Here is a 26,240-nt window from a genome sequence, read left to right as displayed (position 1 = left end):
TATTTCTAGTATTTTCAAATGAAATGGCACATTTTCAGCCTTCAAGTATCGCGAGCCAAAAACAAAACCCCATAAATCTTGCACAAATATTTGGTCAAGTAAATCAACTGTAGACCTGGAAACCCAATCTGAAAATGAGAGTAAACTTGGCCAAGCCAGCATGACGGGCCATAAATTATAAGCCAAATAGAAAATAATACTCTAGAATAATCTTAATACACTGAATGACCCACAAATGACACTTTCACATGTGTGTTTAGTTCATCTCAATCTCAATTAAGCCAAAGTGATGCCCAAATTAAACACAATTGTCTGATACATAGTGCCACATGCCGCATGCCGCATGCCGCTTGCCGCACAGACAATTCTACACAAACATAAATGTGTGCGGTGAGCTGTCTCATCAATCATCAAGATGGGAATTGTGTGTGTGAAACTTTTAACGAAAACGTTTAAACGTGACTTCCGACTTTGGAGAGTTTCCACAGTTTCAACGTGTCGTCTTCCCTTAAGCATGTGAATGTGTAAGCATACAGAAGTATTTATTACAGCAATATGTCTCCATCTAAGAGTAAGCCACAAGCACTCACACACACACGCTCAGTTGGCCCAAAAAGTGTGGATAAGCGTGGGCCAATAATGCGCATAACTGCATGTTGCATACCAACCTGTTCCGGTTTTAGCTTTGCAAGAATCGCTGTAGTATGCTGCATAAATCATTGTAGTCGTATTCGGCCACATTCATTACACGCTTTCGTTGCAGCAGCATTCAGCACTCATAAATTAAGCGAACCCTTTCAATGCTTTGCGCAATTCAATTTAACATGGCTGACCTTTTCGTTTGACCTTTCACACGTTTTCGTATTAAGCAACCCATTACAACATGATTATCTATACTTTGCCTTTGATAGCCGATCATGTGGACTATAATTCATCGTTTCATATTAAATTCATTATAATCACTATAATTTGTATCAAGTTTTTAAATTACGTGCACTATTATTTAAACAATAATGCGGACTCCACAAAATGGAGTAATAATAACGAAACAATAACAAAAAACCCGCCATATGAAAACATATGCTCTAAGTGTTGGATAGTGTTGCGGGTTTTCTCACAGCTTTCAGCTGAGCAACCCCAGTGTGACCATAAATACATTGTGGTATAAAATTACTAAGAAATTCTGATTTTCGCATAACTGCTGATTCATCTCTATTTGAACTTTTCAAATATTTGCTTGTTTTATTTTTTTAACTATATATATTCTAAATAGTACTGCCATTTAAAATGCACGCCGAGCTGTCGATGCATTGCATCAGTTCCGATAGTGCTGGTTACATGGTTGCTTTCGATGATTATCATAAGTTATCGGCGAAAAATACTTCAGCACAAAACAGATCGCGTCGATTTGAAAAGTAATTTGGTTTATGTGAGAGTGAATTTGTTTTCAATTTTAAATATATTTTAAGAACTATATGGTCAAAATGTCACTTGAAAATGTGACAAAACAATTGCGCGGCACACGAAAAGACGCTGAGAATGCCGCAGAGGCAATTCAACAGCAATTTAAACTAATTAGAAAGGGCGGGACGTCAAGCGTCGCTTCAGCAGCTCTACGAATATTAAGACAATTATGCTGTGCGCTTCAAGACAATTACCATAAATATGCGGACATATATTGCAACATTGTGGCGTGCTTGATGCCACACGTTGAGCCCGTTGCAGCTAAACCGGAGTATTGGGTAAATCATTTAACTAGCTTGCAATACATTCACCATGCGCTTTGTCAGCAGGTAATGCGATATAATATGGAAGGATTTAAGATAGAAAACTAACAAATTTTGATTGCAGCAAACAAATGCGGAATGCAAAAGATTCTACAGCTTGGTCAATGCACAGCGAGTGCAATTGCAGCAAAAGACTGACTACAAATTCTATATCAACATCCACATCAAGCACTTCTATTTTTATGGCCAACAAATGCAGAAACCCTCAACAGCCACGAAGGATGCTGTGGAGCAGCTTTGCTCTGCAATGCTGGCCATGGGAACCCTTTTTGAAACCATGCAACATTATCATGTGGGCTACAGCGAACTGATTGGGGAACTAAATCAGATTCTTGGCAAAAGAAGCGGCACTTTTCTCAAAGTCCTTGGCTCGCTGCCTGTAGCTGAATCCAACAAAATGTTTGAGCCGCTTTTCAAGTTAATTGCGAGTAATGTCGGCAGCACTGAATCACTGAGTAAACAACTGCCGGAGTATTTGAGTGCGCTGCAGGCGCTCATCCAGATCGACGGTTTTGCGTGGCAGCAAAAGGCGGCTGCTTTGCAGAAACCACTTGCTGTCCGTCTGCTGCGTAGCCTGCGCTTGTTGTACAAAGAGTTGCAGCTGGAGGGGCATGCTCTGCAACTGCTCTACTATCACATGAAGTTGCTGCTCAAACGAGAAACGGATGTCGATGCGAAGAAGACCTATATTGATTTAGTCAAAAATTGGCAGCACTTTTTAGGCACCCAATGCGCTGCGCAGACGCAAGAGCAATGGTTCATTGATCTTCTAGTGCTGTTTGTGCGGTTACAACGGCAAATACATCAACCAGAGGGCAGGACAAACTGCTTTGAACACTTCTGGCGTTCATTGGATGGCCAAAATACGGCTGAAGCTAATGCCGCACATTTTGAACTACTACAAAGCTTGATTAACAGCTCGAGAAGCATTAGCGGCAAGAGTTCGTTGGCCGCCAGCTGCAGTAATGACATTAGTTGCCAGAGCATGCGGAAGCACTGCGTCTTTAGCCTAGGCTGCTGTGCTATTGCCGCATACAGCACTTGGCAACCCACAGATCAGGCCAAATTGTCCAAGGTAAGTAAGAGAGTGCTTAATTCTTCCCAGTCCAGCTTAAAGAACTCTTGTCTTGCAGACAGCACAAAAAGGTATTGGAAACATTTTCAACTACGCCGTGGATGTGCTTAAGGTTACAGCGTGCATGAAGCCCAACAGCGTCGAACTGGTCAACTTAACGTGGCATCTGACCAACATAGCAGACAAGATAACAACTGACGCACAATTGGAGCTGATGCAGCGTTTGTTTAAACCGCTGCAGAAACTGTTCCCGCTTCTCGAAGCGAATGCGATGCGGCAACTCTTGCGTCGCATTTACAAGGGTAGCGCCAACTGCACTAAGCAGCCAATGCTTGTGGCACAGTTACAGAGCTCCTACATTGCGGCCATCAACTGCCCAGCGCGTCAGTTTCAGCAGCTGTGCCTCTATTATCGCACCAGCCCCTTGTCCATCAGCATCTATGAGCTGCATGAGCAGAGTCCTTTGGCCATTGAGATGAACGCAGCAAAGAAGCGCAAGTTCTATGAACTGGATATGCTGACAGTCCTCAGCAGCAGAAAGACGCCAGCAATGCTGCAGTCGCTGTTACTTCATCATCACACCGACTATCATATGGCTCTGCTAGGACGTCACTTGCGCACAGATTCCAAAACACATAAGAAGTTGGAGGTATTGCGGATGCGGCTCCAGAATAAGGCACAAAGTCAGCGACTGACGCGACTAGAACAATTGGTGCTGGGCCATGTGAGTGTGGGCAAACTGCTGGAAATGCTTGAGGGGCAAAAGATCACGGTATCCATTAAGGAGACGGCGGAGAAAGTGCTGGAGGAGCTGCTCAACAAAAGCAATATGCAGAGCATCAATATTATGGCCGAGATGCCGCTGCTGAAGCTGGCCACAGCGGCCATAGATGCCTTCGCAGTCTTCTTTAATGAGGTAAGATATTGTAGTAATACTTTTTGTGCTAGCTAACCTTAAGTGGAATACTTATCTAATTAAATATGTGAATAGAGATCTCTTAGCTTACATTCTTGATCAGCATCGACACCCAAAGCTACTATAAAAAACAGACAGCAAATCAAGTTTGCTTTAAAATTTGGACACGCTTCCCTTCGCACCCACAAAGCGGAATAAAATCAGTGCTATAATCTTCAACTTTAGTATGACATTAATAATGATAATATAAATAATTTATAATTTAAATTTTATTTAACTCTGAAATAATTTAAGATCATTTACAGTTGCTTTGTTAAATTTAACAACAGCATTATAAAAACGTAATCATTAGGTTGATGACCAGACTTCGATAATACGACTGTAATATTAATGTTCTATTAATATTTGACTTGTTTTAAAGATGTTAACAACACCAAACCTAAACTCTTATTGCTTTTCTCAAAATGTTGTTTACTTATTATATTTCTTGACTTTGCTTACAGGCTGACGCCGAGCCGCTGAGCAGTGAAGAGGCGCTCATTGACTGGGAGGCGCTGATCGAGGATATCCTTGTGGTCGCCATGTCTCTCTCCACCATGGGCTACACCCAGCAGGCGGATGCAGCTTGGCTGCTGCTTCTACGAATCGCACGCCTTCTCGGTGATCGTTTCAACTATCTGCGTGCGCTCAGCCATTTTACCTCAAATTATGCACAACATCCACTCGTTGATCTGGCAAGTGAGGTGACACATGCTCAACTGCTGCTGGACGAGCTCTGGCCGCAGCTGCACATCGCTACCTACTACAAACGTGAGCACAGCATATTGATGCTGTGCCTCTGCCACATGGCGTTGTACTATGCCCGCCTGGGCAGCATGAGTCATTTCCAGTTGCTGCTGTTGCAGGCTGAGCGAGTGCGCGATCAGTTTGTGGAGCGTGTGGGCAAATGCGACATTATTCAGCTGACGCTGCAATCGGTCCGTTTTCGCATCTGCTATCAGCAGCGTCACTGCAGCTTGGTCGCCAAGATGCCCACGGCACTGCAGCAGCTGGACACCCTGGCGGATAGTGTGCGCAATTTTACCAGCATTTCATCCGTGGATCACGGTGCACTTGTGCTGCTGCTGGGCGATCTGGTGCGCGACTCCACGGAGTGCACAGCGAATCGTCTGAGTGAGCTGCCCAATTTCGGCAGCAGTCTGCTGCAGGTGCTGCTCCAAGGTGGCATGGTGCTGCGTGTCGTCGAGGTGCTCATCTCGTGGATGTGGACCAATGTGCGCATGGAGTGCCTGGAGAAGGCGCTCTCCAAGCTGCGGCTCATCGAGCATTTTCTCTGCATACAACCGTCCGAATCGCGTCCGTCACAAAAGAAAGCTAGAGACTTGGTTGATGCGCCGCTGGATGGCAAGTCGAAGCCCATGGAGGAGCTGATGAGTCAATTGCAATTGGAGCAGTTTGTGGAACCCATACGCAAGCAGCTGCCACAGTCCGCCACAGGGTTTGCGCCTCGACTTGTAAGTAACTTATGGTTTTCTCTATCGATTGTTGAGTAATTCCTGTTCTCACTTAACAGGATATGCAAGCTGCAGTCGACAGCCGTTTGACCTTGCAACGCTACATGGAACATGCGCTGCCTGCTCCGCTTAAGAGCCTCAAGCTGCAGTGCGTCTATTTTACCGTGGGATGCTTGCATGCACATCTCTACTTCCTCAATCGGGAGCATGACCAGCTGGACACTTTCTATGCCATGGCCAATGATTGGTTGCTGGGCGATAAACAGCGCGGCGCTGCCTTGGGTCCCATGCTGTTTGTGCTGCAAATCTATCAGGCCAACTATTTGCGTGATAAGCAGAAGTATCGCGGTGCCATTGACATCACGGAGCCTGCACTGCAGCTGGCCAATAGCGAGCCGGCGCAGCATCGCATCGATGTCAACTATCGCAGCAATCTGCTGTTGCAGCTGCGCACAGCACAGTTGCAGTTGCATCCGACACCAAAGCTACCAAGGCCAAAGCAGCGGGCACTCGATTTCAACATTTCGCCAGAGAAGAAGGTCAAAGCAAGTGCTTCCAGCAAGAAGCCGCTGAAAATTGTGATATACACAGATGATGTGAGCCCATTGAGCGACGCCACAAACAGCGTGGAGAGCAGCAGCAGCCCGGAGTGCTTAGATCTCAATGCCTGTCAGCTGATCGAAACCATTGACCTAAGCGACGACGAGCCAACAGTTAGCCTGAAGCCCGCGACAACAACTCGACGCAATGCGTCCGCTTCAAAGAAACTCGAAGTGCCCATCCGCAGCAGCAGCAAGCAACGCCATGACTTGCCCGAGGTGACACCCAAGACGACAACGATTCGGACCAGAGGACGCGCCAAGCGAGAGGAGATTGTCGAGCCAGTGATAGTGCCCACCACGGTGAGCAGTCGACGGCGCCAAAGGAACTGATTTTTAAACTAATTTTAATATATGTTTTAGCACAATTAATTATTACGCATTGATATTTATATTGAATTTTCTACAAAAAGTAAAATAAACGTTGCAACCTCTTAAGCAATGTGACTCGTCATGGACAGCAAAGAGCTCTGGCAGTTGTCCTGACTCCAGATGCCATGCTGCAGCAGCTGCTCGCCGTTCTTCTCATGGTAGTAGACACCCAAACCGGACTTGCAGCCGCGCTCAAACTCGCCCACATAGCGGTTGCCATTGGCTGCGAATTACTTCCATAATTATACAATTTATTCCCTCATATTCTGGACTCACCTGCGTAGAGCACGCCTTTGCCGTGCATGGCATCGTTTTGCCACTCGCCAATGTAGATGCGTCCATCCGCATGCCACTGAATGCCATGGCCATGACGTCCATTCGCCTGCCACTGGCCATAGTAGACGGTGCCATCCTTGTAGTACTGCTTCCCCTCTCCGCAGCGAACATTCTGCACCCACTGACCCACATAGACACGCTCCGCATGTCCATTCCCGCACTGCCTACGCAGCGTGCCGTTGCCGTGACGCTGGCCAAGACGCCACTGACCCTCGTAGATGAGGCCACGTCCGTTGTCTTTCACGCCATAGCCATGATGTTGTCCCTGCTGCCACCTGCCCTCATAGTGGCCACCATCGGCGGTATAGCGTTGGCAGCGCACGCCACTTGCTCGCCGCGACATATTGTCGTCAACTGAGGCCCAGGAATGGGAAAGCGCCGCAGTCTTCACGGAGTGCTTCAGTGTGGTAACAGGGTATAATAAGTTTGTGGCAAGCTAAAGCTCATTTATCCTGCTTTCTGTCTATCCGACTGTAAACACAACTATATCTCGGAGTTCATAAGACCTAGAGACTTCTAAGATGGTAGTTTATTTTAGGATTTAGATACATTCCATGAAAAAGAGCTTATACCCAGTGAGTATCAAATTACTCCCTAAATTTAAGTACAATTAATTAAGTTTAATCAATGTAAATAGTGTCTTAAATTAGATAGCAGGTATCTGCTTTATCCTGCGTTCTGTCTGTCCGTCTGCAAAAACATCTAGATCTCGGAGTTCATAAGAGCTAAAGACACTCAAGTTGATAGTTTATTTTAGGATTGAGCCACGCTCTTTAAAAAAGATCTTATACCCAGTGAGTATCAAATTACTCGTAAGTACAATCAATGTCAATAGTATCCCAAATTAGGTAGCAGGTATCCCGCAGTCGAGTGCACTCTTCGCCGAGTTGTTTGTCATCTGCCATCTGCACCGTGCCAGTCACAATCGGGTGTCGCGTGGACGGGGGCTGGCTCTGCTTTTCTAATCAAGCTGCTAACATGTCTTGTCTGTGCCACAATAGGTTAACCCGCTGAATGGAGGCCAATGCCTGACACGCAACCAACCTGCTGCTTAGGAGTTGGGGGACTTAGCAAAGGAGTTAGAAATTGCGACATCTTTGCTTATGTCTAGGAAAATAAAACATTCTCTTTAATTAAGTATATAAATTACGAGCGAGATATCGCTTACACATAGGGACTACCAATAAATATACAGTAAGGACTCGGATCCGTGCACACAAAACAAACGGATCGAATATCGAACGTAAATACACATCGTATATCGTCTTACATTATTCGTTTAATAAGTGTATGTAAAGTAGTTTCTCATTTTCTTTTCTTTTCATTTAATTGTATGTTTATATATAAAGTATAGTATATTGCCTTATGCGTATCACAATTTGCATTTGCTACAAATTCCACATCTGAACCGATTTGTAGTCTAAAATTTAATGTTAACGTCTCTTGGCCGTGGCCTTATTTATGTCTTTTCTATGTTAACGATTACTCGATTACTCGGGTGCCAGAGTTCGTCTTTCGCCGGCTAAACAATATCGCCGGAAGCGCCATAGTTAAATCCATTGTTGCGTGCATTGTTGTGTACCTCGAGGTGATCCTGCTCCATCTGCTCCTTGAGCATCTCCAGCTCCCGTATACCCGACACGGTCACCTCATATTTGTGCGTTACCAGCGAGCGATAAAAGTGCACGGCAAAGGCAAGAAACACGACCATGACGGGTATGAGAACAACCACCGCCGACCAGGCGGCTTCCTTGCTCAGATCGTAGAACTTCACCCAGCACAATATCGCAATCTCCACCAGAAAGAGTATCAGTCCCAGCAGCGTTGAGAATGCCCAGGCCGTCTCAATGTACCAATGCAAACGCTCATGCGGCGACTCATGGACCAACGAGATGCTGTGCAGATTGCAGACCGTCTCGATGTTGGGCAGAATACAGGTGCTGATCATCAGCGCCAGCATGTGAACGGCCACCAGCAGCGTGGTGCAAATGGCGAAGGCCACCAGCATCGAGGGTGGCACAAGTGTCTCCTTATCCAGCTGCACCTCCACCATGGCCACCTGCGACGAAAAGCGAGAGTAGAGCAATTAGAATTGGAATGAGAGAAACCGAAACGGAAGACTGAGCAGGAGAGAGCGAGACCGAGAGCGGAAGCACTCTGCTAGCAAACTTGTCGCCTTTCATTATGTAGTGTATGATAGATATGAGTGTATATCTGTGTGTGCTTTAATTATATTATTAGCCAATTCTTGTTGCGGCCTTTTTGGCAGCAACCGAAGCAGAAGCAGTGCGAATATATTCGATAGATATTCATGCATATTTATGCGATTATCCTCGCCTGTTTGTTTGTCCGCTATATATTTCACAGTGGTATGCCAACAATTAAGCGCCTACACAGACTGATCGAATGCTGAATACCCTGTTTACACATCCTATTAATTTTTACATAATGTATGACTAAATTGTATTGAACATGCTCGACATGTTGAGCATATTAATATTAAAAATATAGTATGTATGGTAAAAAATAGAAATTAAAGTTAACTAAATAAAAACTATTTCTTGGCGATTTACTGTTAAATACCCTTTATATAATATGTTCGAACATGCATCATATACATACATGATTGATGAGAGCAAATTAGATGTTTAAAATGTTAATCAAAAACATACGTGTTTGTTATAAACTTGAAATCACGTCAGCTAACTAAACTTTTTCCCCGACTAAAATAAATAATGTGTTTGTTAAATTCACTCTATATTAAAGCAAGCTTTTGAATATTTAACAATGGTAAAATTACTCTATTGTTTAAAGAACTGAAGTATTGCATGTATAGTAAGTTAAGTTTAACGTGTATTAACCATAAAACATGTTTTTATATAGATAAGCAAGATTAACTCTTTATAACGAAGTTAGTTTTTCCTTCCCACACTTTATCTTGTTAATTATAATATTGTTAACAATGTTTGTAGAAGAAAATAATACAAATTTGGATGACTAAGTGATGTATCATAAGCCTAAGTGAATGTATGATAAGGAAAAATAAATAAAATATAAATAATTGAGACAAATTATTTATAATAAATGTATAAATCAAATTGAAGTTTTCATTGGATATTAATGAAAATAAATAAAATACAAATAATGAAGACAAACAAACTACTAAATGTACCATATAAATCGAATTTCAGTGTACCTTTTGGTAAAATAAATAAATAATATAGAAATAATTTAGGCAAATATCATTAATAAATGTATAAATCGAATTTAAGTTTTCATTGGATACTAAATACTCTATCCTATTTATTTTGCGTGTAGTAAAACGTCTAGCATGACCTATGCAACTATTTGATGTTTACAGGGCATTTAAAAATATTTGAACTTTTAATTAAATTATATTTATATTTATACAGTTATGCTGCTACAAATCAGCCCAACTAATTACGTACTTAATGCGATAACTTTAGTAAAAAAAAGAAGGAAAATATAAGAAGTACACTCACCATGGCGAATCCAGATAGAAGAGCTGATGTCTTGCTGGACGCTTTCAGCTTGGCTCGGCTGAGCTGCAACTTGCGCCAGGACAAATAGGTGGGCGAGTGTAGATCCTCGCCAGACTGCGACATGCTGCTGCGGGCGGTGCGGCGTGGCTGAAAACGAGAGAGTTGATGCTCTTGATATGTGCGCAACTTAATAGGAGGGCATGCACTGGAGTATGACTGTACTATAGGGGGTGGTGGTGCTACAGCTGCTGCGGCTGCTGCTGCTGCTGGCCCTAACCCTGTCCCTGTCCCTGACCCTGGCAATGGGAACAACGGTGGCGAAGTCGCTGAAGCTGACGCTGAAGCAGACGACGACGACAGCGGAGGTGGCGGCGATGCTTGTTGCTGCGCGTTGAAGCGACGCGAGCTCGCGTGCGGCGAATTCGAATGCAAATTGCTGTAGTTTAAATATCGCGTCGAACCGACAATGCTGCTCGGCACCGAGTGGGTGTAACGACTGAATCCCAATTGCTGTTGCTGTAGCTGCTGCTGCTGTTGTTGGTACTGACTCAGTCTCGAGGGGCGATACGAATCACAGAGACTGTAGTCGCCATAGCAATGCCCAGCAGCACTCGCTGAGTTGTTCGCCGCATTGGCAGTGGCCGCTGCTGTATAGGCATCCACGCTGGCCGCTAGCTTCGCTGTGGCATGCAGCGCACTTGCTAGCGCATAGCGTCTGCTTGCCGCAGGGGGCAGCAGCGGGCGGTTGGCGGCAGCCAATGGCAGTGACAGTGGCAACGCTTGTTGAGAGAGCACTTCCTTCTCGCTCTCTCGCTCGCGTTCGCGCTCCCTCTCGTTGGGTAGCTCCCGGGTTGTTGTTGATAGCGGCGTGTCGAGCGTCTCGCTGCTCTCAGTTCGCTCCGTTGTCGATGTGGGATGCTCGCTGCCATCGAATGAGCTCTGCTGTTGATTCAGCAGCAGGCTGCTGTGGCTGAGATTTGTGCGAGCGTAGCGTAGATTTGAGTACATTATGTTGGTGCTACTTTTGCTGCCGGATAGATTCTGTGTCAACAGTTGTTCTCTCTCCTTCTTTGTCGCTCCTTGCAGTTCGCCCTTCTCCCTTTGGTTGTCTGTTGATTGCGAAAGCTTTTGGCGTCGCGGCGGTTTAAGCGGCACCTCAAAGCAATTGGAACGCATGTGCAGTTGTTGTTTGTATTGTCAATTTAATTAGGCTGCTTTGCTGCACTTCACTTTCTTGCTCTCACTTATTCACTACTCTCTCCCTTCTGTTTATGCGTACATACTGCTTATCAGACTTAACACTTACACAAACACACACACACGGTTCTTTATTTGCATGTTGTGTATTAGAATTTATTTTGAATTTCAAAGTTCTTTTTTTTTTGTTAAAACGCTCAAACTTTAAGTGTAAGTCGAAGTGAGAGTAAAAGAGAGCTTAACACTTTGGCAATTCCTTTGCACTATCAATTTAAACTTTCGCTCTCTGAGCAGTGAACAGTCTAAGCTGCTCTCAATACACGACACAAAAAAAGCTCGCTTCACTTGGCTGCGTTCTTGCCATTCATTTTAATAGATGGCTATTGCTGATAGCGCTCACTTTGCTGTTTCTTGTTGTTTTTGCAGTTTCCAGTTTGTTCTTATTAATTATTATTGTTTGCTTGTTTTCTGTTTGCCCGACGTCTTCGCGTATTGATTGGAAGGCAATTGCACTCACACTGCGACACGCACACACAATAATCGTTTGCTTGGTTTAATTGTCGGTCGGCTTCTTGGCAACAAACTGTTTAGCAGCTTGTTAGTGCTCTCTCTCTCTCTCTCTTTCTTCTTGCAGCTCTTTGCGTGTTTTGGCATTAGCTTGTGTGTGTGTGTGCGAATGTGTATGTTTGTGGCTAGTCTAGCGTATTTAAATATTTACTTTTTATTTATAAACATTTTATAGCATATAAAAATGTAAAATGAATGTGTCAATAAAGCACAATAACACAATTTAGCACATATTTATGAGCACGTCTGCCATGTATGCGTGTATTGGTATCGTACGTGAGCTAAGCTTTCCGAATCGATAAACGATTACCGATCATTAGAACTGCGATTATGGAGACGCGTTTTAGGCGCACTTAACTTTTATCGTTTCCTTTTGTGCGCTCAACAAAAACAAAAGGCCTTAATCACGATCACGGGGACAAGTTCACGGCAACGGAACGAAGCGACGAAGACAAATGAATTAATTTTAATTAAATTGAATTGCAATGCGGCTCGATTTCGACAAATTTCAACTATTTAGCCACAGTATTTGCTCCTCACTCTCTCCTTTGGTCTTGTGCACTCTCCGTATTCCTTGCCAGACACACACACACATACACAAACGCGCCGGTGAGATTCGTTGCTGTTGTGGTCGGTCGATTGCTGCGTGAATCGGTAAGTAGTGGGTGGTGGGCGGTTGGTTGAAGGTGCGAACGCGCGACAACGTCTAGTTAACAACTAACTGATACTGATACGGCGATGGCGATGTCGATGCGACGACGTTGGCGTTGGTTGCTGAACTGTCGGCGGCGGCGCGCGTGATATTCAAATTCGACAATCAATTTGGCGACGACGGCGACGACAACAACGGCAGCCTGCGACGACAGAAACAACAACAATAACAACAACTACAATATAACAATAGAAAATCGAATTACAAAGTGCCATTTGAATTAAACCGAATAGAAAAGAAACTAAAAAAACATTGGCGGCTCGAGGGGCAGCACATGTGAACAGAAACAGAAACAGAACGGAAAGCGGAAAACAACCAAAATTACAAAATGCAAAAACGAGACAGAAGTGCGACGCGTCGGTGTGGACAGTCTTTGCTCCCACTCTCGCTCTCGCTCTCTCCCACTGTCTCACTCTCTCCCACACTCTCTTGGCAGCGATCAATCAGCGTATTTTCTACCTGTCGCCCATCTGATGCTCATCAATGGGGAAATAAAATGATACAAAATGCTGCTTGTTCGCCACTTGGCACAATTGGCAGTTGGCATATTATTTGTTGGTCGGTCATAACCCTGAACTATGCAGTGATTGAATGTACATTCAATTAGATTTTTATAGATGACAACGCTGACCATTCAGTTGACACCAATCAATTAACAAAATGAAGGGAAAGCATCGACAGAAAGCGACTGGAATGTAATACAAATGGCCAATTAATGTGCTTATACTCATACACAGGTGTCGAACCCCGTTCCACGAATAACTTCTGGAAAGAACTGTCGTTCGAAGCTAACGATCCGATTGCAATTTCCAGTATTGATGGTTTTCTCCTTAAATATATTATATATATCACAGTAATGATGATAATGGAGAACGGTTAACAGTCAACGGAGTGTGATTAATGCCCAACCACAAAACAAATAAATATCAATAAACCGCGTTCCTTTAATTCAGTACTTCAACCACAGATTTTGAATCTTCCTATACTATACATTTTCAACTTTAATTCTCTTAAAGGAAAATACATTGATTTGAAACCTAAACTAAAAAATAGAGAAGAATATTTGAAACACATTGAGCTTGCTTTCATTTTTATAAAACGTTTATGTATTACTAACGAATTCAGCAAATATAAAACATTTAAATACATTAAAATTTATAATATTGGAATATTTGCAGAAATAAGAATTGAAATTTAATAAGTACAATTTACAGTGAGTCTTTGGGAAATACATATATTTCAGAGTATTATTTTTTACTTTCACTTGTTATAAAATGAAGTAATCTTATGTAATTCCAGTCTGATATATTCTTAACTATCTGAAACAGACATCTGATAACGTAACTACCAAATCTATTTAAAGAATAATCAAATCATACCTCAACCAATGAGAGGTGTACAAGTTTTGCCAGGTTACAATTGATAAGCAACGATATCTCTTCAAATTGAAATAACTATTATGAAAACTAACTATTATAAATAACAACATTTAGTTTGTTGTTTTAATAAGAATTATAAGAGCATGTAAATTATAATTATATACTTCGGAAAGTGCTAGTTCTATTGTAGACTTTATTATTTATTTATTTTTCTATTGTAGACTTTATTATTTATTTATTTTTTATAAGTCCGAAAGGTTTCGTAATCTAGAGAAAACAAATTAACCGCATAAATAAACTTACTATTAATACTGAACTTTATACTTGACTTTCACCTAATAATAATTAACAATAGGCTGCATCTACACTATGAAATCATTATCGTATTTTTAAATTACAATTCTGTCAAACAAGTGCTTGTTTTTAAAGTTGATTGAAGTTTGCAATTGTGAATAGCAAGTAACGACCTTAATGTCTTTATCAAATTTAACCTACTTATTCTCCTAAAAAGCTTATGTCGGTTTAGCGGAATTTGCTTTTATTTTATGTTTAATCGAAGTTTACGCGTTGTGTGTATTTACATATGTTGCGTTAAGTTCTTTACAACGTTATCACAACTCGAATTCGCTTCGTTGCCGTTGGAATTGAAAGCAAAATTGATATTGGAATACAAACAGATTAAGCAAACAAGGAGGGGGCATCATTAAAGTCGCCAAATTTTTGTTTATCGCATGCCAACATGTGATAAAAACCCTACCAAGGGTGTGCACAACAATAAACGCAGCACGAGGCCAATTTATTTGAATTTAAGGATGGGGCGAAAACATTTTGAGTTCTGAGTTATCCAAAAAAGAACAGCAATAGAGAGAGCCTCACATGACGTCAGCGGCAAGATCGATTGTACGATGTGAAAAAGCAACAAAAATAAGTCGCAGGTAAAAATATTTTTTAAATATTACACACGCACACACAAACATAAGCATAGAGCGAGAGACACTCTCCTAATACACGCAAAGCGAGTGGGATCTGGTTCCACTTGAAATGGAGGCCAAGTTTAAGGCGAGAATTCGTTGCCCGTGAAACGCGACGAATTCGCCGCAATTTGTTGTTGTTTTCGCTTTGGAGAATTGCCAGCAGCGCGTTAGCGGCTTAAACTTTCCACCAAATAAATATCGCGTATTAGATGAAGGCGAGAGAGAATGAGTGAGTGGGAGGAGGAATGAATAATGAGGAAAAAAAGTGTGCAAATATGATTGATTTGTAAATATATTTTTGAACTTACCTTTGAGAGATTCTGACTGGATGTTGGCAGCTGTGATGCCGAGTTGCTAAAGCTGGAACGTTTGAAGGCGAAAGCGCCGCCGTTGCCGTTACCGTTATTGCTGCTGCCCGAACTACTGCCAAAGTGATTATTATTATTGTTGCTGTGATTGTTATTGTTATTGTTGTATGGATGGAAATGCAACTGCTGATTTTGGTGCTGTTGACCAGTTGCTATTGTTGTTGCTGCTGCGACAGCAGCGGCGACGACGTGCTGAAAATGTTGAGCACTCGCTGACGTGTTAATCTCACTGCCAATTGGGTGTACGAATGTACTCAAGTTCAAATTGCCGGCAGAATGGCGTAGGGCTTTGATTGACGCTGGCGTCGTCGATTGTTGTTGTTGCTGTTGTTGTGGCTGCTGTTGCAGTTGTTGCAATTGATTGGATGCTGAGGTTGCGTTGAGCGTCTCTAGGCCAACACCAGCTGAGCTTGTTGTGTGCCACACAGACATCTTGAGCAGTACTGGGGTGTCTTCTCAGTTGCGGCGAAAGCGGCGTCCAAATTCCTTGAGAAAGCACCCATTTTGTTTGTATGTATTCCAATAAAGACGCCAGAAGAATAAGAAAACAAGCACACACAATACACAAGACGAACGAGACAGACAGAGACGGCGCGACAAGAGACAAGTTGTGTTGGTGGATTAAGTACGTTAGGAACAGTGGGTAAATTAAAATTAAAACATCTGTATACGACAGTAATTTACATATTAATTATTATTAAGACGTATTGCTTATGTTCACATATTAAGTACGCGCTTTTTTCTAGCGTCAACAGTGCGAACAACTGAGACAACAAAATCAGACTAATAATCAACAGGCAGTGTGACCGCGCCAAACGCTTTAAGAAATACCCAATATATCAAATGAATACTACTCCAGCCGTAAAATATACCATTTATAATTTATCGAATTTATTTTCAGTTTCTTGGTTGTTTTTACTGTCTTGCAAGTTGCAACATCATTAGAAGAGGACAAAATCTTTTTTGTTTGTATTTAGCATTCAAATAATATATGTATTGGCTATAGAATAATTTTTCTATTTTCCTCATTTGCTTTTAGCCATTTTATTGCATTTCAAAATATTATGTGAAAAGCGTTGCTCAACTGAGAAACTCACTGTCGTTTATTATGTACGGTGGCAACGCTACACTGCACTGCAACTGCAGTTGGCAGCGCTGCCATTTTGCGCGCCATCTTTAAATATGGCACATCTAAATAAAATAATCAAATAAGCTTAAACAAATGTTTAAATGCTAAAATTTAAACACTGGCCATAAATTATGTTCGTGTGGTAATTTGAATGCCAATGTTGCCAAAAAGCTAAATATATTGAGAATAAAATGAATAAAAAAAGAGCAAATGCCGTTAGGCCCATTAATCAAACGCCCACGAATTGTGAGCTAATTAAATTATTTTGAACGCAAATAAATGAAATGCATTCTTCTCCGCTAGCAGTGACATACATTTTAATTTTGCATATGCTGCTGTTGTTATATTTGTTGTCTCGCTACGCTTTCGCAGTTTTTGCCTTTGTTGATATTGCTGTTTTGCTTTTTTCGCTTCCGGCGTGGGCGTTCGACGAGCTGCTTTTATTTTTGTCAACCAAACACACATACATACATGTGTGTATATGTTTGCCTGTCTATGCCTTGAACTTGCCAGCTTAGCAACTTGCCACAAGTCGCCGAAGAAAGCGCTCTGTCAATCAGTTACCTGAGCGACACATAGTAATTGTACTTGAGTACTTGTATCTGCGAGATACAGTTGCAGCCTCAACAAAGATACAGATACAGATTGATATGTAAATAAATCGGTATGTAAATCTCTTTTACCTATAGTTTCTTTTATCGGATTCTGCTTTTGGTTTTGCTTGTGAATTAATTTGGCAAATAGATACAGCTACAGCTACAGCAACAGCTACAGTTAGTGCCTGGGTCGAGTCATGTGCCGCAACAGTATCGTTTTATATTATTTATTTTGCTTTTGGGTTTTTTTTTTTGTTAATGGATTTCCTGGGTGGGGGTTCTTCTTCTTCTTCTGCTTCTTCTTTTGCCTGCCCTGCGCCACCTTTGAAGGTGTCGCAAACACAAATATGCGTAAATACAATTCTTATCAGACTATCAGCAAACTGCGACGCTTTGTTTGCTTTTGCAAATGGCAAACGGCAAACGGCAAATAGACAATTCAAAATAGACAAAGAGTCACACGGTTCAACTGGGAGTCTCATTTCAATTGCATACGCCATGATCGTGATGATGATTGTGGATTGTGGACCAGGAACTTGCTTCGACTTCTCTGCTCTCTGCTCTCGGCACACGTTTGGGCCCAGCACAATTAATGCCAATTAAAATCAATAAACTCAAGTACAACAAATAAATACTTGTAGTACTCACAAAATCGCCCTCCAAGCAGCACTCTACTTGCTCAGCTCACCTCTTTCAGAGCCTCGTTTACATTTTTTCGTCAAGTCATCGAGCTAATAATAAACCATAATTCTCAGAACGAAAATTGCCTTTCGATAACAAAGTAACGACAACAACAATAGCAACAACAGTCGACAACAACAACGACAATAACAAATATTTATAATATATTAAGTATTTTTTCTAGATATGCCCAACTACAGTCACGGGCCCTTGAAAATGTATTTGTGTAGATATCTTCAAGTTTGCAAATGAATTTGTTTGTTATTTTCCTTCTGCTTCTTATACTTTGTACTTTTTTTTGTTATTATTATTTTTTGCTTGGTGTTGACGTTTTGTTTGTCTGGCTTATGACGAAGGTTGCTAAATTTAACAGCACAGCATACATAATTCTAATCAATAAAAAATACGCCATTTGTTGAAGCTTCATAAATATGCACTTGACAGCTCTGTTAAGCTTAAAGTGTTAACCAACAGCGCTGTTAAGTGATAGAATGATCTGCGCTAAGTTTAAAGATAAAGCAACAGCGCTGTTAAGTGATAGAACGATCGCTGTTAACTTAAAAGTGTCAAGCAAGCACTCTTAACAGATAGGACAATCGCTCTGTTAGCTGAACAGTGTACGTCAACAGCTCTGCTAAGTTAAAAGTGTAAACTTTACACTGTAAAGCAAGCACTCTTAACATATGTCAACAACTCTGCTAAGTTAAGAGAGTAAAACATGCACTGTTAACAGACGTTTCCAGGACGTTGGCTTAAGCTCTCTGTTAGCTTAACAGTGTCTGCTATGCTAACACAGCTGTTAACGGTTGCTTAGAGCGTGGCAAATATTTAAACAGATACTCGATTTGTTGACCTAGAACTACTATTGTTGCGTATAGAAACCTACATTCTAAGCAAAAATAAATAAATAAAATTTCCATCACTTCAATTTGTAAATTTGCGTATTTTTAATGCTTAAAAACTTAAGTTCTAACAATGTTTGTCGTAATGCTAAACAATGGTAAATACAATAGATGGGCAAACGTGTGGGTTCTGAATGGTACAGTAATACAAAACATATATGATAATATAGAGCTAAGTACGCGGCACAAAACTAACAGCTAATGGACAAGATGAACATCACAAAACGGGGGAAAATCCCCCTTTGGCTGGCTTGGCTTGGCTGACTTACGAATAAAACTTAAAAACAAAAAATAAAATGGGATTGCAATTGACATGAGGGATTTTAACAACTAAAAATACAAGATACAAGAGGAATGTGGGAATTCCCCGCTGACAAGTGATCAGCGTATCGTGTGGCCAATGTTGCCCATGGACTTTTTGCGCTGATTGTTAACCTCGAAGCGTTGCATAATCTTTGCCACAATCGACGACGGCGGCTGATCCGAACTGGACGTGAGTCCCCGATAACCAAGCGCACTCGAATCGGCCAACGAACTGGCCAACTGCAGACGCTTGACGAACGCCTCCGTGTCGATGCCCGGCACCTTGGAGGGTTTGAGGAAACGCTTGGGAATGCGTGACAACATGTCCTCGGTACCGACGGGTCCGAAGCCCAGATTGATGAGTATGGCCTCGGGATCAGGTTTGCGTGACTCCAGCAGACTGTCCACACTCGAGTAGCGACTCGAGTCGGATTGCATGGAGACGGAACTGTCGCGCAGCAGGAGACTGCTAAAGCGATGTTGCCGCACCGCTTGGGGACTCATGTCGGGGGCCGTGCTGCACGAATCGAAGGAATCCTCGTGCCGCAGACAGCGACTGTGGCCACCGCTGCTTTGGCTGCTGCACGAGATGTGACGCTGCAGCAGCTGTGTGGCATGTTTGCTAGGCAGCAGATGCGGCACATTATCATCATCGGCATCCGCATCCACATTCTCCTCGAGATCGGCGGCATAGGCGCATTCACAGTCCATGGACGCATCGTCTACATGCACCGATTGTTGGCGCTGCAGCTTGCGACGCTTGCGCAGCGGCTTGTTGGGCGGAAAGTGGCTGTTGTGGCAGCTCTGTGGCAAGTTGTCGCTGCTGGTGGCAAGTGGCGGCTCCGCTTGCAGTTGCGCAATCGTTTGCGCAGCGAAATTGCTGCAACTATGCGAGCGTTCCATCTTCTTCAAGTGCGAGTGAGAGGTCGATATATCTATTATATAGTAAGTGTGTAGGTATGTGTGTGTGCAAGTCACGGCTGCTTGGATTACGTGTCTGTCTCTGTAGGCTAGTGGCTTATGCTCATATTTGGCCAGAGCACTCGACACGCTTCCGAGATTGAGATCGAGCTCGAGTTCGAGCTTTGAGCTTCGACTTCAGCTGGCAAGTTCACTGCGATCACTCCGATCTGGTCTAAAACGATCTAGCCTGGCCCTGAGCACAACAGCCGGCTGCGCTGCGCTGCGCTGTTATTGTTTTGTTTTTTTCGTATTCACTTTTTTTTTTGGGGCCTGTTTTCAGCGACAATAATTTCAGTTATTTTGTTGTTATTTGATTTGTGCGTTGTTCGTTGTAGTTGCTTTCTGGAAAACACACAACCAAAACGTGTTTCGCGCCGTTTCCACCTTGTTTTTTTGTCGTTTCTTTTTTCTCTGTTTCGTTTCGTGCTTCTATTGAACGGTGTTTAATCAGCGCACTTCTGACCCCGCCGCACTTGTCAATCGATCGTTGCTTGATCGCTTGACATTGATATCGTTGATCGGTTTGACCCGCGATTGAAGAAGTCACACAAATCGCAATCGTTATCGAAGAGGAAGTTTATGTTGCTGATGCTGTTGTTGTTTGGTTTGCACAGCTTGATTTTGTTTTTATTGTTTCGTATTGTATTTATTAATGCCTTAAGTACACAAATTAATTATAGGCTCCCTCTCTCTCTTTCTCTCTCTTGCACACGCTTCGGTTTCACGCACACACAGAGCGCTGTTGAACCGTTCGGCGCAAAGTGATCTTCAAAACTGAAATCACGAAAACAATAACGAAAACGAGAAGCGCCCAACCGCAAGCAAGGCACGCGAAAGCCGCAGCCAAAGCTCGTAAAGTTAGCGAGACAAAGATAGCGAGAGCGAACAAGTAAACTCTGTACGTGCATGGGCGCGAGTGTGCGTGTGTGTGAGTGAGATTGGAGAGCACGCGTGTAGAGTTGCGCTCTTCACTTTGCTCCGACTTTGGGGAGCGCATTGAAAAATTGAAATTACTTTGCGCGCATTTAACAATTTCCTCAAGCGCGACGCCAATCTATAAAAACTTTTGATTAAAAGCACAACGTTTTGCGGTTAACTTCGCTCTCTGCGACCCGCTTGTCACAAAGAGCAGCAGCATGGGCAGCTGTTGTTTGAATGGGGGAAAAAGGTTGAACTTTTTTTTTTATGTGTATTTAAAGACAACGATAAGCACATCTTGCATTCTTTGCATTATTTGCACGTCTATTTTTAATGGTTTTGTAATGCACTCCTTAACTGTATTGTCTAATGCATTTTTAATTTACGATAATAAATGTTTATTAGTTGACACGAATTGTCAAGATAGCATGGAATGCAAATTCACGTATCTAACGGGTTTATGAATTTCTCAAGCTCGGAGTTATTACAGTAAATTCCTAAGCGAACGTGTTCCACACGACAATCAATGTAGCATACATGTATGTAAATGCGTTCCACAGTAAACAGTGCAAAAGCTTTTAGAGCAGCTGATCGCATGACGAAGCTTTATCGGCAGCCAATTGCAAGCTTTAAGTGCATTGAAGTCGCTCTGACAGATTAAGTAAACACACAACGAATATTGAATACCCTTTTGGTTCAAGAAAGTTAAATTTCTTAAGGAACTTTATCGAATAAACTTCAAGTTATTAATTCCTGGGTTTTTATAATAGGTTCTTCCAGTAGAAATGATTTAATTGGTGTCATGCATCATAATTTTAAGTCACACCCACTTCCCATAAAAATTTGTTATGAATAAATCATAAAACAAGAATAACTTGCGACACATTTAACAGCGTTATTCGTTCACTCTCAATTGTAAATAGATGTGTATCATCATTGCCGACAACAAAGCAAAACAATTGCGATCGGAACCGAAATCGAAAGCGAATAACGAAAACAAGATCAACGAAATATTGTTTAAAGGCCTTGTTAACAGTTCATAAACGTTAAACGAGGCAACAAGACATTTTCAGCTTGTTTGGGTTTCGTTTATTGATTACATTGGGAAATGTGTGCCAAGATAAAAGCCAAAGTCAATTTACACAAGTCATCGAAATTGTCTTTGGTATCTCTTCAGCATTGTGAGAAAGAAGCCATATAAGATGATTTATTGGATCTCAGCTCTCGGAATACAATTTCCAGCCAGTTGGTTAATAAATTATATTCCAGACGTTTTTCAAACGAAATAACTCTAAAATATGCCATAATCAAGTATTGTGCAATTAATTCGCTCCATTGCCAATTTGAATTGAGTAATCAAAATTTTCATAGAAATAATCTATCCGTAATTTATAATTTATAATTTATAGTTATGCAAACAGACCGTGACTGTAACTGGAAACCGGGAAGTTGCAAAAGTTCTATTGGCAAAAAGGTTACTAGCGACTGGAAATTGGAAGCTGCAAATGGAAATGTGACTCAAATCATTCTTTCTATTGAATGGAATTCGATGTGAGCATGATTTGAACTTTGTAACTTAATCATCTATGCATGTATCTCAGAAGTACTCTATCTGCATATTACCGAGAGTAATTATCAATGTTGATAAATGATAAATACGAGTATACTAAAAAAATGAGACATGCGCAAGCACTTTAATCACACAGATTAGCAATTAATGCCCTCACTAATTGTTAAATAAATAAGATTGTTGCATTTTTTGTTCACACAGAAGATGAATAGTTGCTGCCAGACTAAACAAACAAACTGTTGCGACACACGAGATGGTCAACATCAACACAACACAACAGAATAGAAATGAGCAAATAACTGTTATTACTGGAAAAACCTTTCCATTCACTTGACAATCGCGTGCCACAATTGAATCAGGAATCGAAATGTCACACTGCTCTGCAGTCCGCTTTGTTGTGTGCACTTGGCTCGCGCCCTTTTTATTGAGTCTAATTGGCAGCCAATTAAAATGCATTTTCACAACTGGACAATGATCGAATAGCAGATATGATAGACTACCAAACTACGCTAAGAAAACTTCAATCTTTGTATACGCAAAACAGAATTTGAGTAGGGAAGTGAAATATTCAATGAGCAAATACCCTGTAATGGTAATGAATGTAAGAAAAAAAGAAGTTTGCAAAATTATAGAAAAAACTGAAAATAAATAATTGACGATTTTCTTAAAAGTATCAATTATTATAAACGCCACTTTAAGTCTGAGTTACCCCATAAGGAATTTTACAATTTTACAATGCTTGCGTTAACAATTTGAAATTTTTCTAGTTTGCAAGACAGTATAATTTGGTTATCTACCGCATAAACTGTTATATTCTATTTACTTAAATTCATTTAAATAAATAAACACTTTTTTTACAATTCCAGCATCTATGATCATTCAAAATATTCAATGAGCTGCACTGCAATATATTATATTTTAGCGTTTTTAATGGCTTAAACTGCACTAAAGGATACCACTTTTCAAACTTTTTATAATGCCACGAAAAAATATTGCATTTACAAATTGAAATTTGTATTATAATTATTTAAATTATAGTTTTTATACCCGCTACCCATAGGGTAGAAGGGTATTATAACTTTGTGCCGGCAGGAAATGTATGTAACAGGTAGAAGGAGGCATCTCCGACCCTATAAAGTATATATATTCTTGATCAGCATCAATAGCCGAGACGATCTAGCCATGTCCGTCTGTCCGTCTGTGTGTCTGTGTGTCTGTGTGTCTGTATGTCTGTGTGTCTGTCCGTCTGTCCGTCTGTCCGTATGAAACACTGGATCTCAGAGACTATAAGAGATAGAGCTATAATTTTTTTTCGACAGCATTTGTTATGTTTGCACGCAGATCAAGTTTGTTTCAAATTTTTGCCACGCCCACTTCCGCCCCCGCAAATCAAAAAAATCGAATAACAAGTGTAATTTTAAAGCTACGAATTTTGGTATATACAATAATTACTGTAGTAGTTATGATTCCTGAAAATTTGGTTGCGATCAGATAAAAATTGTCGAAGTTATTTAGGAAATACTTTTGTATGGGAAAAACGCCTACTTACTAGGGGTCTTAGTTACTTTGGCTGACAATCTGGTATATTGAGCCGTCTATGGTATATTTTGAATGCGGTACTATATTGATATACCAAACATATCATTTGGTATATTTTTAGTATTTTTTTAAAAGTATTTTCGGTATATTTTCAAAATGATACCGCAATATTTTGCCTTTATTGAAAATGGGTAGCGGGTATCTCACAGTCGAGCACACTCGACTGTAACTTTCTTACTTGTTTTTAATTTAAATTAGTGAGCTCATTAAACTGTGTTATCTCGCTTATTGTACTATGATTACATTGATGAAAATATAAAATTTTGTGGGTTATTTAAATCTACCTTCTATTATTAGACTATCGTAAATCATTAACAAAAATCGTTACAGTTTTGACAATATAAAACTAATTAGCTGAACAATGTAATTACAATTGAACAATGTCAAATTTTGAAATTATTATAATGTGCCAAACTTGACACATAATAATAATAATAATTTTCGTAGAATATTTTTTAGATTAAAAGTAATTTAAATAATTAGGATTATTATTATTATATTGTCAAATAAGGCTAGACAGCTGCTCAAATTAGACTGTTTGAATAAATAAACCATAAATCGCTTAAAAATCTAAGCCACCACAATACACAACAAATTACAGGGTATACAAATGAAAGTGTTAGTACAGTTACACAATGAAATACACAGAATGGCAGCTTACCTGTTGATGTTGTTGTTGCTGCTGTTGATGATGCTGTCGCTGTTGTTCTTGTCCCTCTCTTTGTATCCTTTTTGGGCGTACCGTTATGTTTCGCTCACGCAATTAGTTGGCATTTGCTTTGGTTAACCGTTACAAATGGATCGATAAGCGTCGTTTGTATAACGGTTTTAACAACTAACAACAACTGTTGTCGCTTTCTAAGGCATTCCAAATTCCACAGCTTGAAAGTGCAGCGTAACGAGTGCAACTGTATGTGTGTGTGTGTGTGGGGGTCGAGTGGGAGATGTGCGAGAGAAGGACAGCGACTGAGTGGCAACTCACAACCGGCACGAAAGACACGCAGAAGAGAACTGAGAAGTGGAAATGCGACTCGTCGGGCTTTTCACTAGACCGCTAGCTACACAAAAATGTTAAGTTTTGTTTGCGGGATGCGTCGTGCCCCTAATTATAATCAGTTTTATCATTCACACTGACACCAAAGATCATCGGGGATCTTATCTCGCACACACATACACAAACTGACGGCAAACAAAAAAAATCAGGCCTCGTTAGAACGAAAACAAGGGTAATCATAGGCACAGTTGTGTGTTCTTAGAATTATATTAGTGCCAACAGCAATAAAAATATTTACGCTTTCATATAATTGCCATTTAATTTTTTGTAAGCTAATGTAGCGAACTATTGGCAAAACACTCGGTCTGCTCGCTGCTTCAACAACAACACAGCCAAAAAGAAAAACTTAAACTGAACTACGAAAAGTCCAAACAGACATGTTCAACAGCAGACAGTCAGCAAGAGAGCGAGAGCGAAACGTTACGGTTGCTATAGCAACAAGTCTCAAGTGCAACGCCGACAAAAACAAAACAATGTGCGCTCCAACACTGTTAACACAGCATAACACATGTGGGAGGTCAGGTTTGTTGAGCAACAGCAGCTTTCTCCGAAATTGATTAACAGTCGTATGCTAATCAGCGGCGATGTTGTCGCACTGTTAACTAACAGGGGTGTTGTATGATACGCATGTGGTGTAATCTGGTTGCATCGAACATGTTTTAACAGCGAGCTGTAAACGATTTGCACAACAATAAGGAGCAGAGAGCATAAACACATTTATTTTTTGTTCTTTATTTAAATTTTGTGTATTCATTATGATAATATTGTACAATTTGTTTTAGAAAATTTGTCAAGTTCGTACATGCATACATGAGTGTAATCTGTATGTGTTGTTCTTCACTTGTTTCTCAGTTTTAACTTTTACTATTTTTCGCGGAATCTTTTCCAACAGGTAACAAAAAATAAATTATTGGCTTTTTAAATATATATATAGGTATACATATAGGTGTATATGTATATACGCATATATGTATTTGTTTATGATAGAAAGAGCATAAAACTTATCAACTAATAACTAAATATAAAGATTTATAACATTTCGGCAAGATATTCGATTCTCTCATCTTTTTGTTGTTCTTTCTGCTTCTTCTATCTTCTATCTCTCAACTCTTCACATTCGCCAATAACTTCTCTCATTTATAATAAGTATAATAATTATTTATAAAATATTATGTGTGTTTTTTTTCTTGTTGCATTTTAAACTATAACTAAAAACAAATTGTGAT

General features: G+C 40.9%; 4 protein-coding genes and 1 long non-coding RNA gene across 8 annotated transcripts; 2 read left to right on the top strand and 3 right to left on the bottom strand.

Moving 5' to 3' along the window:
• The first annotated feature begins 1,384 nt into the window (after positions 1-1,384).
• LOC117566601 (protein three rows) lies at positions 1,385-6,335 on the top strand. The gene is made up of 5 exons (XM_034246143.2): positions 1,385-1,793; positions 1,852-2,862; positions 2,921-3,778; positions 4,282-5,292; positions 5,352-6,335. The coding sequence occupies exons 1-5, from the start codon at positions 1,476-1,478 to the stop codon at positions 6,222-6,224; spliced, it is 4,071 nt and encodes a 1,356-aa protein (XP_034102034.1). The 5' UTR covers positions 1,385-1,475; the 3' UTR covers positions 6,225-6,335.
• LOC117566941 (MORN repeat-containing protein 3) lies at positions 6,319-7,045 on the bottom strand. Its single transcript, XM_034246573.2, has 2 exons — positions 6,540-7,045; positions 6,319-6,486 (listed from the first exon to the last, which is right to left on the bottom strand). The coding sequence occupies exons 1-2, from the start codon at positions 6,940-6,942 to the stop codon at positions 6,326-6,328; spliced, it is 564 nt and encodes a 187-aa protein (XP_034102464.1). The 5' UTR covers positions 6,943-7,045; the 3' UTR covers positions 6,319-6,325.
• An 815-nt stretch (positions 7,046-7,860) lies between these two features.
• Positions 7,861-24,874, bottom strand: LOC117566937 (calcium release-activated calcium channel protein 1). Of its 4 annotated transcripts, XM_034246566.2 has the most exons (4): positions 24,622-24,874; positions 15,240-15,785; positions 10,103-10,249; positions 7,861-8,658 (listed from the first exon to the last, which is right to left on the bottom strand). In XM_034246566.2, exons 2-4 carry the CDS (start codon positions 15,729-15,731, stop codon positions 8,122-8,124), a joined length of 1,176 nt encoding a protein of 391 aa, XP_034102457.1. In that variant the 5' UTR covers positions 15,732-15,785; positions 24,622-24,874; the 3' UTR covers positions 7,861-8,121. The 4 variants fall into 4 exon arrangements, with proteins under 4 accessions (XP_034102457.1, XP_051861353.1, XP_034102456.2 ...); XM_052005393.1 differs by lacking the exon at positions 24,622-24,874 and having other exon boundaries at positions 15,240-16,081; XM_034246565.2 differs by lacking the exons at positions 15,240-15,785; positions 24,622-24,874 and adding an exon at positions 10,325-12,696.
• Positions 18,629-20,655, bottom strand: LOC117566940 (uncharacterized). Its single transcript, XM_034246571.2, has one exon. The coding sequence runs from the start codon at positions 19,811-19,813 to the stop codon at positions 18,989-18,991; it is 825 nt and encodes a 274-aa protein (XP_034102462.1). The 5' UTR covers positions 19,814-20,655; the 3' UTR covers positions 18,629-18,988.
• LOC127565683 (uncharacterized) lies at positions 22,018-22,249 on the top strand. The gene is made up of 2 exons (XR_007955013.1): positions 22,018-22,143; positions 22,201-22,249. It is a non-coding gene; the product is annotated as an uncharacterized LOC127565683 (long non-coding RNA).
• Positions 24,875-26,240: the final 1,366 nt, after the last annotated feature.

The sequence above is a fragment of the Drosophila albomicans genome, chromosome 3, assembly GCF_009650485.2.
Source record: "Drosophila albomicans strain 15112-1751.03 chromosome 3, ASM965048v2, whole genome shotgun sequence".
Lineage (NCBI taxonomy): Eukaryota > Metazoa > Arthropoda > Insecta > Diptera > Drosophilidae > Drosophila > Drosophila albomicans.
This window is presented reverse-complemented; position numbering and strand designations above follow the sequence as displayed.